Raw genomic sequence first — 17,837 nt, 5'->3', positions numbered from 1 at the left:
TGGTGATAACGAGAACTTTTTTATAGGAAACAATGGCGTTCATACAGTGAAGACGAAAGAAAAATTTATATTTTGTGAACGCGTCTTTAATTACTACCTGAAGCACACTGATTGGTATATTCTGCTTAGGCATCCATAACAGATGAGGATTATTCGTGACAAACATGAAGTTTACAGGCACAGGTTGAAGTTTTCTCTTCTGGAAAACTGCTGTTTCCTGCGATGATAATTTTGGTCAACTTAACTGCACTACGAAAAAGTAATACACTAAAACAGTGTAATATTAGACAAAGCTGCTCATGTATAAGTACTTAAGATCTTCTTCATGGCATAACACAAATTTGATTGTATGTCATGTACTGAGATACAGTTTTCCTCTAAAGAACCTGCAGCATTGTTTATATAATCCTGCCACTCTTATTTCCGTTTCTCTTGCCACTCTTAAACCATTCCATATCAAATCTGAGACATATAAACACAACACACTATTCTCAATACATTCCCCTTCCTTGGCTGTTGTTAATTTGAGGTGCCTTAAGGTTTCCTCTAGGCCTACAGGTGCTATGAAAGCTTTTAGGTTTCTCCTTTTTGTTCATTTCATTATGGAAAATTCATAATTGCTTTTCTGATACCTTCATGTCTTCTTATACTAAACTGATCTTTCCGCAGTACCTTCGTAATGTTTAATTACTTCTATATTCTTCCACTCAAAAAGTCAAAGGTTCGACATATTATGCTGATTGTTAGTGTCAGTAAGTTGTGTGTTTAGTAGCGTAAAGATAAAGCGTTTCTGAAAATTATGTAATGCGTGTTCTGTTTCATAGGTTTTGGATACCAGATCCACTAATCTCTTAGCCGATGGACTTCCCATACTTCTTTGGAATCCTGAAGATATCACACTGATTCATGCTTAACATGATAAATGGCACTTATGGCTGTTAATATGTTTATTAGTACTGATTGCAGTTTCCACTGCTTGCCATAATCAAGCATATACATTGAGTGCTGTAGCGCAAATTAGAAATATTAGAGGTGAATAAAATGGGCCCAATGCCATTTGAAGGTGGCACATTACAACTGTTAACGAAGCAATATAATCACAGATTTCAGATATGATGCTTTCCTTTCATCGGAAATATCATTTACGAAATATTTATGAATGCTGTGGGCTCTCGCTTCATTAAACTATTGAATTCCTACTGGCTTCAGTGACTGTATTATATTATCTTCTAGTTCTTCCGATCAATCTTTATTCGTCATATTTTTGGGCTACCTACTTGGTAGAGCATCCACATGCACTTCCGCAAAGTCACGTCTGTTCCACTTGTTCAGAATTCTTATTTTTACAACGTACTAAGTTGTATTAAAACAAAGCAAGCTATTAGTGCAACGAAGACAGACCCATTGTAGTTCCCTATTGAAACTAATTTTCAGTAGCGTTCATGTAGAGGTCCGCGTCGATGGCTGTGGGTTTAAGCGACGGGATGCAATGATGGTAGACCATTGGTCCCCATCCTGGAATTACCTCCTAAGTGGTGAAAAAAAAAGTTCTAAGGGGAATGAAAGAAAGGTTTCGATTGTGTGATTTTAAAAAAGATCGTTATTGCTATTTCATGAGACTGTAACGCTGATTACATGTTGTTGTTGTTGTGGTCTTCAGTCCAGAGACTGGTTTGAAGCACCTCTCCATGCTACTCTATCCTGTGCTAGCTTCTTCAACTCCCAGTACCTACTGCAACGTACATCCTTCTGTATCTGTTAACTGTATTCATCTCTTGGTCTCCCTCTACGATTTTTACCCTCCACGCTGTCCTCCAATGCTAAATTTGTGATCCCTTGACGCCTCAACACATGTCCTACCAACCGGTCCCTTCTTGTCAAGTTGTGCCACAAACTCCTCTTGTCCCCAATTCTATTCAATATCTCCTCATTAGTTATGTGATCTACCCATCTTATCTTCAGCATTCTTCTGTAGCACCACATTTCAAAAGCTTCTATTCTCTTCTTGTCCAAACTATTTACCGTCCATGTTTCACATCCATTCATGGCTACACTCCATACAAATACTTTCAGAAACGAGTTGCAGACACTTAAATCTATACTCGATTTCAACAAATTTTTCTTCTTCAGAAACGCTTTCCTTGCCATTGCCAGTCTACATTTTATATCTTCTCTACTTCGACCATCATCAATTATTTTGCTCCCCAAATAGCAAAACTCCTTTTCTACTTTAAGTGTTTCATTTCCTAATCTAATTCCCTCAGCATCACCCGACTTAATTCGACTACATTCCATTATCCTCGTTTTTCTTTTGTTGATGTTCATCTTATATTCTCGTTTCAAGACGCTGTCCATTCTGTTCAACTGCTCTTCCAAGACCTTTGCTGTCTCTGACAGAATTACAATGTCATCGACGAACCTCAAAGTTTTTATTTCTTCTCCATGGATTTTAATACCTGCTACGAATTTTTCTTTTGTTTCCTTTACTGCTTGCTTAATATACAGATTGAATAACATCGGGGAGAGGCTACAACCCTGTCTCACTCCCTTCCCAACCACTGCTTCCTTTTCATGCCGCTCGACTCTTATAACTGCCATCTGCTTTCTGTACAAATTGTAAATAGCCTTTCGCTCCCTGTATTTTACCACTGCCACCTTCAGACTTTGAAAGAGAGTATTCCAGTCAACATTGTCAAAAGCTTTGTCTAAGTCTACAAATGCTAGAAACGTAGGTTTGCCTTTCCTTAATCTTTCTTCTAAGATAAGTCGTAAGGTCAGTATTGCCTCACGTGTTCTAATATTTCTACGGAATCCAAATTGATTTTCCCCGAGGTCAGCTTCCACCAGTTTTTCCATTCGTCTGTAAAGAATTCATAAGATTACATAAGTTACCAATAATCACATTTCTTTCGATATTAGGGTTAACATATGACACAATGTGGTGGAGGCTATAGCTTGTGAAGCGAATGTATCAACATTTTCCTCAGTTAGTCCATCCAATACATACATCTTCTTACTTTGAACCATGTATCTACACCAGGAAAAGTGCTACATATACCTCACATATGCCTAAATCCCTCATGCAAGCGCTTTCCCTGAATTGTAGGTAGTTCACACAATGGATCAGAAATTGCTTCATTATTCTTTTCGCAAGAGGTAATGGAACTAATTGACAACACAACAGTGAGTATGTAATGGCTACTACGTTGGTATAGGGACTACACAGTACTATTAGTATTATCATTATTGTTAGTATTAGTGATAATAGTCAGACACAAAGCTTTGGCAGCCAGTAGTCTTCCAGTTTCTGTAAGTTCAGAAGAAAACAATGAAGTAATTTACAAACAGTAAGAATGATGCAGATATTGTAACTTGTTTCAGTTTAAATGGGGTCCAGGGTGTGGGTCAAAGAAGTGTCGCTAGGGGGAAGACTGGTGCGGATGTCTACCCTCAGTGTGGAAATTAGCTTTCTTTCCTGAAGAGGAATTGTAGGTAGTACTCGATATGCACTGAGAATGGTTTATCATTCTATGAAAAAGTTTGTTAGATATAAATAGTAGCAGTTGTCTCAGTTACTCGTTAGTTCGTGATTTAATAAAATACTCACAAAACATAAATATCGTTCATCTTTGGTCATTTTAAAATAAAAGTGTTCAAATAAAATTCTTTTTCAGTGGTTTTGTCACATTGAAAGCGCTATTTCTCGGCTGATCACCGAAGTGAAACAACGTTGGTCCAGTTAGTATTTGGATGGAAGGCTGTCTGGGACAGGCGGTTGCACGTAGGAGTGTTTGTACTTAAAAACTACTCAAAATTATTTCATGCTTTTTTTGCAATGGAATCAAATGAAATACATTATTTGACCTTAATTATTTGTTTATTTACAAAATGTACAAATTTGACATGTTGTAGAGAAAATAGGATCTAAATGTTCATTGGAAGAAGCAAGGCAGTTAATGAAAGAGGCCTTACCCACACCATTTGATAGCAGTATATCTTTATTCAGTGCCAAACTGTTGGCCATCGTCCTCTTCGTCATCTTTGGCTTGCTTGGTTCTTTCGTCGGTATCATTTTCGTCTGGAGGTAAAGATGGTATACTCGCGACCATTACACTGATTACCTCTTCCGAAAATGGGCCGCTTTTAAAATGATACCTTGCCCTGATACAACTTAGATGGGATCTGAATTTAGTAACAATCTGTGCAGTACTCTTCTGTTCCGACCCACAAGTGAAAATTTACGCAAAATCTATCCTTTATTGCAGTATGTGCTTATTGCAAGCCTTAGTTGCTTCCTGCGACAATTATTGGCCTATAGGTAGAATTACTTTAGATGCGACTTCGGTACCATGCATTAAAACTTTGTGAAGAGTTGGTGGCGTAGCATACCAGCCATACGAATTTGTGTACATTTTTCCAGTTTTTCGAGGAAAGGCATCAAATTTCTCAGTATCAATTGTGTTGCCACTCGACATCACTTCCGAGATTACTTTGAATTGTTTCATCACTAAATCAGCATTGAGGCCAGTGATTCGCGAAGAGAAAAAAGTCTACCGCGTGTGTTGCCTCATCTGTATTCCCACATACAACGAAAAAGTGCTATGTTGCAATAGTTTAACTGATTTAACATCTCACTTTGAATCAATAAAAACGAAATGGCAGATGTGTTAAACGATTATCATCGGTCAAAATTTGACGACTGTAAAAGAAATATAGCTGGACAAGACCCGACACGAAAATGGAAACACTAAAATCTCAAGAATTGGCTCTGAGCACTATGGGACTTAACTTCTGAGGTCATCAGTCCCCTAGAACTTAGAACTAGTTGAATCTAACTAACCTAAGGAGATCATACACATCCATACCCGAGGCAGGATTCCAACCTGCGAGCGTAGCGGTCGCGCGGTTCAAGACTGTAGCGCCTAGAACCGCTCGGCCACTCCAGCCGGCAATCTCAAGTACTGGGAGGTAACAAAAATATCTGTAGAAATACTGTCTACGAACGTAAAATTTAAACAATAAAATAATGAAGGTACGATATAAGATAAAGTACATGCCTTTCATTTCAATAATAAGTAAAAGTGTTTTTATCTAAGAATAACCACAAAAAATGAGGAAATAAAGGTAAGAAACAAGAGCTCACGGAGGAGCACTTGTATTTCCCACTATATCTGGTTTACGATTGACATTGTAACAGTCAGCGTGCGCCTCGTGGAAGGTTTTGGCTGCCGAAAGACAGACAGTTTATTGACCTTGAAGATTAACGCCTTTGAAAGGATTTTAAAGTAGCCTGGCGATATCGAGTTTTGACCGATTTTAGAGTGCAAAAACTCCTATGTGAGTTAGGTCAGGGACAGGCAAGTTGACGAAGTGGCGCCTAGTCGAAAGACTTGCACCAGGTCGGCACGCCTCAAGACGTCATTGCAGTATTATTCTAAAGTTCAGTTAGTTGCTACTGTCGGTGATGGTGGGTTGAGAGGAAATTCGTAGCGAATATCTGATGACACTCGGGGGTAGTGGCGTCAGAGAGGTTGGGAAACCCTGTGTCAGACTCACCCGTCGACGCAGTGCGCCGCTGTGAGGACGGCGCTGTCCGAGATGAGAGATCCGCCGCAGAAGCCGAAGCGGTCCAGCCGGATGGCCGCCTGCCACGGGAACTGCCCGTCCGTGGCGTCGGCGCCGTTGATGATGCGACCGCCGGATCGCCTGCGCGACCGCGAAAGCGACCACGCCGCACCTGCCCCACCTGCCGTCAGACACGAGCCGGTCACTGCACGCTTTGCACACTCTCCAGACCTTATAATAGTTACTCCAGTATAACTAACCACATCCTACACGATCCAACTATATCCGGTCACTTATAGGTAATCACAAGACATATAACACAGCGGAGGTAACACAACTGAGAGAATATCACGAGGGCTTCAGGAAGTCTCGGTCCTGTGCTGAACAGGTACTCCATCTTAAAACTGTACTGGGATATTCCATGATGAGAAAATGCAATCTGGTTGTCACCTTTGTTGATCTCAGGAAGGACTACGACCCCCTTAATAGAGAAACACTACTGGTCATTAAAATTATTACACAAAGAAGAAATGCAGATAATAAACGGGTATTCATTGGACAAATATATATTATACTACAACTGACATGTGAATCATTTTCACGCAATTTGGGTGCATAGTCCTGAGAAATCAGTACCCAGAACAACCACCTCTCGCCGTAATAACGGCCTTAATACGCCTGGGCATTGAGCTTGGATAGCGTGTACAGGTCCAGCTGCCCATGCAGCTTCAACACGATACCACAGTTCATCAAGAGTAGTGACTGGCGTACTGTAACGTGCCAGTTGGTCAGCCACTATTGACCAGACGTTTTCAATTGGTGAGAGATCTGGAGAATGTGCTGGCCAGGGCAGCAGTCGAACATTTTCTGTATCCAGAAAGGCTCCTACAGGACCTGCAACATGCGGTCGAGCATTATCCTGCTGAAATGTAGGGTTTCGCAGGGATCGAATGAAGGGTAGAGCCACGGGTCGTAACACATCTGAAATGTAACTTCCACTGTTCAAAGTGCCGTCAATGCGAACAAGAGGTGACCGACGCGTGTAACCAATGGCACCCCATACCATCACGCCGGGTGATACGCCAGTATGGCGATGACGAATATAATGTGCGTTCAACGCAATGTAACCAAAACACGGACGCGACCATCATGATGCTGTAAACAGAACCTGGATTCATCCGAAAAAATGACGTTTTGCCATTCGTGCACCCAGGTTCGTCGTTGAGTACACCATCGCAGGCGCTCCTGTCTGTGAAGCAGCGTCAAGGGTAACCGCAACCATGGTCTCCGAGCTGATAGTCCATGCTGCTCCAAACGTCGTCGAACTGTTCGTGCAGATGGTTGTTGTCTTGCGAACGTGCCCATCTGTTGACTCAGGGATCGAGACGTGGCTGCACGATCCATTACAACCATGTGGATAAGATACCTGCCATCTCGACTGCTAGTGATACGAGGCCGTTGGGATCCAGCACGGCGTTCCGTATTGTCCTCCGGAACCCACCGATTCCATATTCTGTTAACAGTCATTGGATCTCGACCAACGCGAGCAGCAATGTCGCGATACGATAAACCCCAATCGCAATAGGCTACAACCTGACCTTTATCAAAGTCGGAAACGTGAAGCTACGCATTTCTCCTCCTTACACGAGGCATCACAACAACGTTTCACCAGGCAACTCCGGTCAACTGTTGTTTGTGTATGAGAAATTGGTTGGAAACTTTCCTCCTGTCAGCACGCTTTAGGTGTCGGCACCGGCGCCAACCTTGTGTGAATGCCCTGAAAAGCTAATCATTTGCGTATCACAGCATCTGCTTCCTGGCGGTTAAATTTCGCGTTTGTAGCTCTTTATCTTCGTGGTGTAGCAATTTTAATGGCCAGTACTCCAGAGACTAGGACTAGACAACAAAACCTGCATACTCATTCTAGAAACCTTGACCAGCATCAATTTCAAGGTCCAATTTAGAGGTGAGATCTCAAAAAGCTTCGAGATAAAAACTGGAGTGAGACAAGTGGATGGACTCTCCCCGTTTCTCTTCAACTGTGTTCTCGAAAAGTTTGTGAGAGAATGACGCAATGAACTGACGAGTTTGAGTGTTGAAAGTGGTAAAGTGTCGCTGGACAAAACAGAGTTCTACACCAACGTCAAAGAAGCTAACAGAGAGATGTTATTAGACCAGGGAAACATGAAAAGGGCTGAGAAGTTAAAGGATCTCGGCGAATGGGTTGAACCTAACTTATCAGAAAAAAACGTCATTATCCATTAGAGTCAACTAGTTGGAACTAGCCTATCGACTGACTATGAACACCTACAACAAAAAATGTCTGACACGCAACCTAAAACTTAAGCACTACTCATCAGTCATTTGACTAGAAGCCCTGTATGCCACGGAATGTCTTTTCATGAACCAGAGAGGTCCGATGGAGAAATTGGAAGTCAGAGGAGAACCTTCACCAAGAGCCTAGACCCGGTAGAAGAAGATGGAGAATTTAGAAGGTGACATACCTCGGAGTTCTACGAACGTATTGAGGGGCTCTCTGACTGTGCAAGAAAAAGAAGGGTAGCTTTCTATAGCAATGTTGTAAGATTGCCTCCAAACAGATTGACCAACCGTCTGTTGACTTTCTGGCAAAGCAAGGAGGTTCGCACCTCTTGGCTGACAGAAACTGAAAAGTACGTTAAAGAACTGGGAATAACTGATCTACAGAACAAACAGTCTGAGAGACGTACCATCAAGGAAATCCGAGGATTTCAGGAGAAGCCCCGAAGTAAACGTACCTCCAGGACAGAAGAAAGAAAGGAGTTACATCGGCAGAGGATGCGACAGTACAGGGCAAAGATCACAGCCCAACATTTGAACAAGCGTGATCCAAAGTAGGCCCATTCGAAATAAGAAGAAGACAGCGGAGGTAAACACACTGGACAATAAAGACATGACGTCATACGGAGTAAAGCCGCCTCTAGCCTTGACGGTGGGCTAAAATAGGCGACGGAGAGAGCCCACAAGTTTATTAAGATATTCCATATCCAGCTGAAGCCACTACTTGATGACAAGATTCCACGGAGGTAGCAAACGGTTGCCACAGTTTGTTGACTGCTGCGTTTCACCCACTGTTCCAAATAGTCCCAGAAATTTGTTACGGTGAGTGGACTGGGCGAGATGCGATAGGGTATCTGAGTATTACTCAGACCAGGAACGTGTGGGCATATCCCTGTCAATGTGGCCGTTGTCATCTTGGAAGACGGGAGTGTCCACAGAGTACTCATCATGAAGATGTAGAAGTGAAGGAAGCACTTGGGTGTTTATCGATAACCCATAATGATTTTTGAAAACGGGAAGATGGAACGTCTAGAGAAGTTCATAGAAAATATAACTTTAAAATTTGAGCTATTTAGAGCTGCTTTTTATTGTTTAAATTTCGTCTCACCTGAATTTAACCGCATATTTTGCTATTACATGCAAGGTAACATTAAACTTCTGTACCTCGGAAACGGATAAAGATATCAAGACATTTTTCAAGGTTGTTCTGCATCGGAATCATACGAATACACATTAAAAATTACAGCAATTTGCTATACATAGCCGTTTTGGAATCAGCGGCATGGGTTTGGTTCCAAAAATGATAAGTTAACGCTGTTTTTAGGGTTCTCTAAGGAACAGTCCACGTGCTAATAACTTTGAACCTCTGCATAAACAGATAAAAATGTAAAAGAAATTCAAGGTTTTTGAGATCACGGTCTTAGGAATATGTCGTAAAAATTTCAGCTGTTTGTTATTGATAGTCGTGTAGGAATCCGTGGCTCTGTTTTGGTACGAAAAAGGCCGAAAAAACGCTTTTTGTACGATTTTCTAAGAAACCAACCATGATCTAACAATAAAGAACGGGAAGATGGAACCCCTAGATAAATGTCTAGAGAATATACCGTTAAAATTTAAGCAATTTTCTGCAGTTATTTATTATTCAGATTTCATCTCATACCGGATTTTATGTGCGTATTTTACATGTAGAAGTAGGATAACTATGAATCTTTGTGTTCGTAAATGGAAGAAGATATCAAGAAAATTTTCGAAGCTGTTCGAGATGTGGTTCTTAGGAACATATCTTAAAAATTTCAGCCATTTTCTGCGCATGGCTGCATCGGAATTCGCGGCCTGTTTCTGGCACAGAAAATGATACAAAAACTATTTTTGGCAGTTTTCTAAGGAAACGCCCCTAAACTAATGGGACCTCCATAAACCACTTAAGGCCCACCGTAGACCACTTCAAGTGCAAAAAGAAGAAACGATTTGCTCCATTTGCTTAAGCAAGAAGAAGTGTGTATATTATTACTTTGACCTTGTACTGTGGGATCCTCCTGTTGGTATACAAATGGCCCCTATCCCAAGGGCTATACTACCTGGCATGAGACGGGAGTTGCTGCTGCGTCCAGCCACATCGCCCTCTTGGTGATTAGTCACAGCAGTCCGCAGTCGCCTAACTTGTAGCTCGTCATCCTGAAACAGGAAAGGGGAAACAAAGTAATGGAAGTTAAACTTCAACACAGTTCGTCGTTCAGAAAATATCTTCCTTGTCCCTTTTTATTACTCTCTCAGTTACCACAGGAGCTACTGACGAGAACAAATTTCATCCTTGCAGTAGTTATCCCCACTAAGCGACTGTAAAAGGATAGTGATCATTGCGACATTCAGTAATGTGATAGTTGTAGGAGACATCATTGTGTCCAGCCAATTGTAAGGTCGTACAACTTATGAAAATAGTTATCACATGATATGGTTGCTATCCCAGAGGTCTGATGCGTCGTTTCGTGGGATGCCGCAACTATTCAATGAGGTTGAAGTCTTTTAGTTTAGATGACAGTTAAGATTCGTGATCATTGCTACAATTTCAGCTTTAGCTTTACAATTTTAGAAGTCAGTATTAACACCTATGTTGTTAATATTAGGAGTTACCTTTCTTTAGCTGCTCGTTCAGTCTTGCATTTGCGAAGGTAAGAAAACTGATGTCTTCTGCAACTAATTTTTTCCTAAACAATCATGTTTCACATAATTTTCGTATGCACCTTTGGTGGTACACAACAGAAATGATTCTTATAATTCCTATGGACCCCATGTTTCTCCTACTTTTTGCTTGAGTCCAGTTTCTCTTTCTTTGATCGTCTACAGTCTAGCCATCGTGCATATAAGTTTTACTTTCATGTAGTGCATACACTGCCACTAAGAGTAACATATGATATTTCATTAGTCCTGGAGCATGGTTAAGAAGACTGGAGCCCAATGCATTACGGCGAAAATTCGTATATAAGGTAGCTTCATATTATAGAATTTAGAAGAAACAGAGCAGACACTGAAAACATCACAGGAAGGCCTGTCCTTCTTTGTATACACCCAGAATCCCCTTTAGTATGCATCCCACAGGACTTCCAGGATGAGTCGCAGGAGCGCTTTGTAAGCAATCTCCTTTGTATGCAAAATGCATTTTCCAAGTATTCAACCAATGAAACAGTCTGCCACCTCCTTTACTTCCGACTGGGCGTATGTGGGTGTGTTCTATCTCCGACTGAACCTATGTTAACATTTCATTTCATATCGATTGAACTTTCTGCAGTCAGATATTTATATATAGGTTCACTGATTCCTGTTGTGACTTAGTGAGAATATAGGCATAGGACAGTACGGTTTTGAATTTGTCAGTGTGGGATTTTGTATTTCTAAACATTTAAACCAAGTTGCAACACTTCGTAAGCATATTAATCTCTTACTGAATATCTGCGGAACTGTTCCAGACTTACTTCATTATAGACAACTGTTACAGATCTGCAAAAAGGTCTGTGGACATTAACATTATCCACCAAGTCACTAATATTCTATATGAACAGCAAGGGTCACATTCCTGGGCACTTCCCTGGGAGCACATGAACGTAGTTCTACATCTGCCGATGCTTCTCCAACTCAGATAAAATACTGCATCGATACTGCATCGACCCTATCCAGAAACTCTCTGTCCAGTGACAAACTTCATTGATACTCAATGTGGTGGAGACGAAATAAAAACTTCGAGGTTTGCCTCTGACATTGTAATTCTGTGGAGGTAGCAAAGAACATAGAAGAGCAGTTGATCGGAATACAATGAAAGGAGGATATGAGATGAACATCGTGAAAAGCAAAACAAGGGTAACAGAATGTACTCGAATTGAAGCAGGTGATATTGACGGAATTAGATTAGGAGACGAGAAACTTAAAGAAGTAGATGAGCTTTGTTAGTTGGACAGCAAAACAATCGATGATGGCTGAACTGCAGTGGATATAAAATGTAGACTGGCAATGGCAAGAACAGCGTTTTTGAATAATAGAAATTCGTTCACATCGAATATGGATTCAAGTGTCAGGAAGTCGTTTCTGAAAGTATTTGTATGGAGTATAACTATGCATGGAAGTGAAACATGGACGATAACAGTTTAGGCAAGGAGAGAATAAAAGATTTTGAAATTTGGTACTGCAGAAGGATGCTGAAGTTTATATGGGTAAATCACGTAACTAATGAGAAGACGCTCAACAGAACTGGGGAGAAAACAAATTTGTGGCGCAACCTGACTAGAAGAAGGCATCCGTTGGCTGGACACATTTCGAGACATCAAGGGATCACCAGTTTAGTATTGGAGGGAAGTATTGTGGGGAAGTATGATTGCAGTAGTTATTCGAAAATGAAGAGGCTTGCACGGGACAGAGTAGCATGGAGAGCTACATCAAACCAGTCTTCGAAATGAAATCCACAACAACCCAATGTGATCTGTTTTTGTCAATAAGCGTGGGTGCGGTACCGTATTAAATGCTTTTTGGAAGACAGAAAATACGGCACCTATACGCCTTGATCCATGGTTTTCAGGAGGTCACGTGAGTAAATAGTGAATTGGGTTTCGCATGATCTACGTATTCGGAATCTTTGCTCTTTCGGTAATTTCGCTGTCTCTGGTTCTGGGGATTTCATTAACGGCTGACGCCTACTGTTATACCTAGGATTATGACTACAATTTGATACCAATATGGAATTGGGTTTGCCTGCAACTGGGCCTGAGGGGTTCTTGGTGAGACGTGTCAGTGAGTGGTCGTACCGCGCTACTCGCGCCGGTGGCTCTAGAAATATTTCGTCAGTAAGTGCTCAGACATTATTAATGTACCATTTCATATTTGCAACGGCTTATCTCGCGCTTACTTTGACCTGTGATCTTGCAATGTTAAGCACTTAAACATGTATTTCAGAAATTTCACTAGTCTACATTAACGATTTTTTGGTGTTACGATTTTTTTCCGTGTATGTATATTTAGGATGCTTGTGTAATATGTGCTTGAGAATTTAAGAGCCAGTTTGGGAAGTAATATTGGACTTATAAACATTGAATGGATAAAGAATATTTTTTTTAATCTACTCAAGAAGCCTTAATAAATTCAGTTTATTTCTAGTGATCTCATTACTTGCCCTTTAGGACAGAGGTTAAGTTCACTGGACGAAAAATTTGTCAATCCAGTGCGCTCTCACAGATGAATCGTTAAGCCTTTACAAATGATGCAGCGATCGAGTCACGTTTTCAACTGCGCACGCACTGCCTCTACGTGTGCATAAGGCAGTAGCGATCAGTGAGACATTTATGTTCCAAACGGACACTGTACGTAAACATGGGTAAATGCATGGACATGACCGTCGTGTTTGGCCGCACCCATAGCCACAAGGAATGTGAAGTTGCTCGATTTGTTGGTGTTTCACGGAGGAGTGTTCAGTGTATCTACAAACAGAGGCGTAACACACGTGGACACTATACACGAAGTCACAATTGTGATCGCTAAAAGATCCTGCCCAAACCCGACAGCACTTTCTGCAACTGGTGAATGATGATCCATCCCAACCTGTTGGGAAGAGAACATTGCGACGGAAATTGCATCCAACAAACATCTGAAGTCGGGCACTTTGCATGAGGCAATTCTCCACACAGGCACAAGAAGACAATTGCATAGTTCATCGGGCTACAAGACTATGTTACTCGTTTTCTGAACACTCCCAACATCAGGATCCGTACAGTTTGGTGCAACTGCGCGATAAAATCCTCAGCGAGTGGCTGAATCTGGATGCAACTTAGCTGCACAACCCTTTGGATTCACAAACTGGTGAATCCAAGTGGTTTTCAAGTCCAGGGGCGGAATTACAAGGCATTAAATGATGATTGTTATGATTTCTCTTCGGGTGAGTAATTTTTTGTCCGGTGAGCTTATTTGGATATTCTGTGTTGATGAGGAATGGGGCGAACGATGTAGCAGCCAGTGGTAGATCCAATAAACAACCATTAAAGCTGCTTTTACCGACAGCCTTAAAAAGAACGGCTCCTTTGAAAAACATCAGTAAAGCGCTAAAAAAAAGAACCGATACCGAGTGCACATGGTAAAAAATAAAATGAAGATATATATTTGCGTACTGAGTATTTGTGCACATCTATGTGAAGGTCTGCGTCGCGGAAGGGATATAAATATTCAGATGGCTGGCGTAAATTACGTTGATTCCAGAATATTTTATACACCGTCTTCGGAAAGTTGCTGTGGAGTTACAACATATCATAGAAATGAAGTCTACGGGCGGCTATGCAAATCTGATTGTTGTAGGCTTCTCTCGTACGAAACAGTTCAGGTTTTAAGTTACAAAGCGTGCTTGGGCAGTTGCGATTTACACCAGATTTTACTGCTCCCTGAAGAAAAACGGCTGATGGAGTACGGTCCGTCGACCGAGGGGGGACAAGTTTTTTTGAGATGAAACGTACCCCGAAAAAACTTCTTCAGAAGACGCTTGGTAGTATTAGCTACGTGTGCAATAGTGTCATCTAGTTGACACCTCCCACAGTTGGTTTTGTCTTCCTTTATCTGGCTTAATGAACTCGAGGATCATTAATATCTTTCACTGATCAAGGTGCATTCAAAAGATAAAAGCCCTGTTATGCACCATCTGCGTATTACTGCCCACACTCGAATTTTCTGATCATGGAGTGGCATTTCCATCACAGGACGAGGATTGTCCTTTGACCATAATCGTGTGTTTTGTGTGCCGGAATGACCAGAGAGGTAGAACCACGCCTCGTCTGTATAGAAGGTGACTGCAAGAATATTGATGGTATTTATCTCAATAAAAGACGAATTCCCTTTTCGTGATTCGCTTCTTCCAATTCTTGCACTGCCGTCATCTTACACGGGATCAACTTCGATGTTTGCCTAATCGCCTTATGCGCCGTTGCAAGCCAGATATCTTTCTTGTGCCAAGGCTTTCTTGTACCAAGGCAACCAACTTCGAGTCTTCCAGCTCGTTTGGCTTCTAACACTGAGCCTCTAGAAATTTCTCAGCAAGTCAACGAACCGCCTTACGATGATGTACAGCTGTGTCCTGGAATTTTTCAGCATTTGGCTCCTGCACTAAATCTGAGTAGTTATCGCGTTGTCGAAACACATGTTCAACAAGAAAAATACGTCCCTCAGTTGAAAGCACCGTTATTCAAAAGCAGATTGAACATGTGGGGATACAATTTCTACATGGGAGAGTGGAGAGTCTTTGAACTGTAAGACAGGAGACACAGTGCGTTCTGAGAGATTGTTCAGTGTAGACATACGAAAATGGCTCTTTTGAATAAATATTCGTAAAGTAAACCTCGTCTGTGTCTGGAAGGAGTTCATACTGTACCAAGGTCCTCTCTTCCTACGGAGATCTAAACACTACACAACGCATTCAGTAGCTTTCGTCAATTGAACCAAACAACTGTTACGCAACGATAGGACTAATCAAGAACACAATCGCGTATCTGTGAAAAAAAGAGTTCTGCCAACTATTTTTCAGCCAATTTTATTTGAAATTCCAATTCCAACGTATTCTAAATTCGTCGATCATAGCCTCGTGCACAGCAAATTTCCGAAGCCACTGTATTGCAACTAATTTTGTTGGACCAGTAACATTATGTCCAAAGGAAACATTATAAATATGTGTGTCTGAATTTTGATGTCTGCTTGACTGTAAACTAGTGTCCCCCATAAGCTGTTAACAGGCTTGATGTATGTGACATAGCTGTTTCGACACCAATGGTTTCCAGACTCACCGCGCTTGTAGTCACAGTCAAAGCGAGCAGCGCCGACAGCAGGAAGTGGAACCTCATTGTGCCGGTATCTGACAGCTGCGTCCGCCACAACAGCCGCTGGGGAACTCTGGCGACGATCTAGATCAGACAGATAACTGCCCGCTGATGGCGCCAGTCGCTAGTCGTCGGCAGCTGATATCAACGAGGCCTTATAAAGGCTTTCGCAATCTCCCAGTGCAATGCGTGAAAAGCGTTATCACCGCTTGCTGAATGAAAATACGATTGCGCCACTTCAATGGACGTCGCATCGGAACAATGGACGTAGATGTAGCTGTAGATGTAACTCAGAGTGCACAGTACGCATACGGAATCTAGTCTGTCTCTCAATCTCTAACAAAGCACACCAAATATGCGACTGGATTGACGTGGCATATACTTGTCAAGCTGTAATGGAAATACAGCCTAAGAAGAAGAAAAAAAATTTCAGGAAAACTGGGTGATTTATTCTACAGAAAGAGCTTCACAAATTGAGCAATTCAGTAACACGTTGTTCCACCTCTAGCACTTAGTTTTTTGACTTGGAATTGATTGGCAAAGTTGTTGGTGCCCTCCTGAGAGATATTATGTCCAATTGACGCGTTGGATTGCCATGTAGTTGGAGGGTCCTGCCCATAATGTTCCATACTTTCTCAGCTGGGGAGTGATCCGGTGACCCTACTGGCTAGGGAAGCAGCTGGAAACTATGAAGACAAGCAGTAGAAACTCTCTCCGTCTGCGGGCTGGCATTATCTTGCTAAAATGTAAGCCCAAGGTGGCTTGCCATGAAGGGCAACAAAACGGGGCTTAGAATATTGTCGATGTACCGCTGTGCTGTAAGGATGATGCACATGGCAATCACAGGGGTCCTACTACAAAAAGAAATGGCACTCCAAGCGATCACTCTTGGTTGTTGGGCCGTATGACAGCGAAAGTCAGGCTGGTATCCCACGTCTGTCCGAGACGTCTCCAGACACGTCTTCACTAGCTATAGGGGCTCAGTTCGAAGCCGGACTCAACACTGTAACAATTCTAGTCCAGTAAACTAGATTCCAGGCCGAACGACACGTCTGTAAACGGGGGTGTTCTGTATACTTGCTCTACCAGCTATGCTCCGCAAGCAGCGTGGCAGAAATAAAACGAAAACGCTATAAGAGAACAATCACTATGATAACTGCTGTTGACTGGTGCCTGTAGTGTCCACATACATAGCCAACCGCGACACGCTCGGTCTCGTGCTCCTGTTCCACCAACAGCAAGTGTTCCTGTAATTAATTAATGTATACTGGGGAGGGGAAAGGGCGCACTCACAAGAAGCCCTGGTAAAACTGTGCGTGAATGGCGGGCTCCATGTGGTTTCCAAGTCCTGCAGCGACCGTAAACCATAAAATAACCAAATATGCAGCAACCAGTCGCAAAATCATGTTTTATTTATTCACTTTTGCAAATCGATTTCAACTGATTAACAGCCATCATCGGTGCTTTCAACCAATAAGTGCCCTGAGTCGTAATATACTAGGCGCTACAGTCTGGAACCGCGCGACCGCTACGGTCACAGGTTCGAATCCTGCCTCGGGCATGGATGTGTGATGTCCTTAGGTTAGTTAGGTTTAAGTAGTTCTAAGTTCTAGGAGACTGATAAATTCAGAAGTTAAGTCCCATAGTGCTCAGAGCCATTTCAGCCATTTTGAGTAGTAATACTGTCTTAAGCAGAGGTCAACCAGACATTTTGATTAATAATCATCGCTGGCGGCCGAAGCCTTCCGACATAAGAAGTCACCCTCATTCTGTCAACTGCCTTGTCAAAGAGGGCGGAGGAATGGACAGAGGTTCAGGGCATTTTCCTGTCTTAGGGGTGGGAAACTGCCCCTAAATGCGGAAGAATCAACAATGATCAACGGCATGAGAATGCAGAAGGCAATGGAAACCACTGCTTTAAAGACACGTAACGTGTATCCACTGGACATGTGGTCTGTAATTGAAGAAGTTTCATGATGATCTCTCCTTTGGAAAAGGATTACAGAATAGTCCCTCATTCGGATCACCGGGTGTGGACTACCAAGGACGAGGTTACCATGACAAAAAGATTGAATAATCAACGGAAGGGTGTTCTACAGGTCGGAGCGTGGAATGTCAGAA

The 17,837-nt window shown here is 42.1% G+C and overlaps 1 protein-coding gene across 1 annotated transcript in view; it reads right to left on the bottom strand.

The window, feature by feature from the left end:
- The window catches only part of LOC124775669 (brachyurin-like), a 41,575-nt gene extending 25,835 nt beyond the window's left edge, over positions 1-15,740 (bottom strand). The window contains exons 1-3 of the mRNA XM_047250497.1: positions 15,684-15,740; positions 9,963-10,059; positions 5,557-5,746 (exon numbers count right to left, since the gene is read on the bottom strand). Coding sequence (XP_047106453.1) covers positions 5,557-5,746; positions 9,963-10,059; positions 15,684-15,740 — 344 coding nt within the window. The remainder of the gene's footprint in view (positions 1-5,556; positions 5,747-9,962; positions 10,060-15,683) is intronic.
- Between the last annotated feature and the right edge of the window lie 2,097 nt (positions 15,741-17,837).

Source organism: Schistocerca piceifrons, chromosome 2, assembly GCF_021461385.2.
Source record: "Schistocerca piceifrons isolate TAMUIC-IGC-003096 chromosome 2, iqSchPice1.1, whole genome shotgun sequence".
NCBI lineage: Eukaryota > Metazoa > Arthropoda > Insecta > Orthoptera > Acrididae > Schistocerca > Schistocerca piceifrons.
This window is presented reverse-complemented; position numbering and strand designations above follow the sequence as displayed.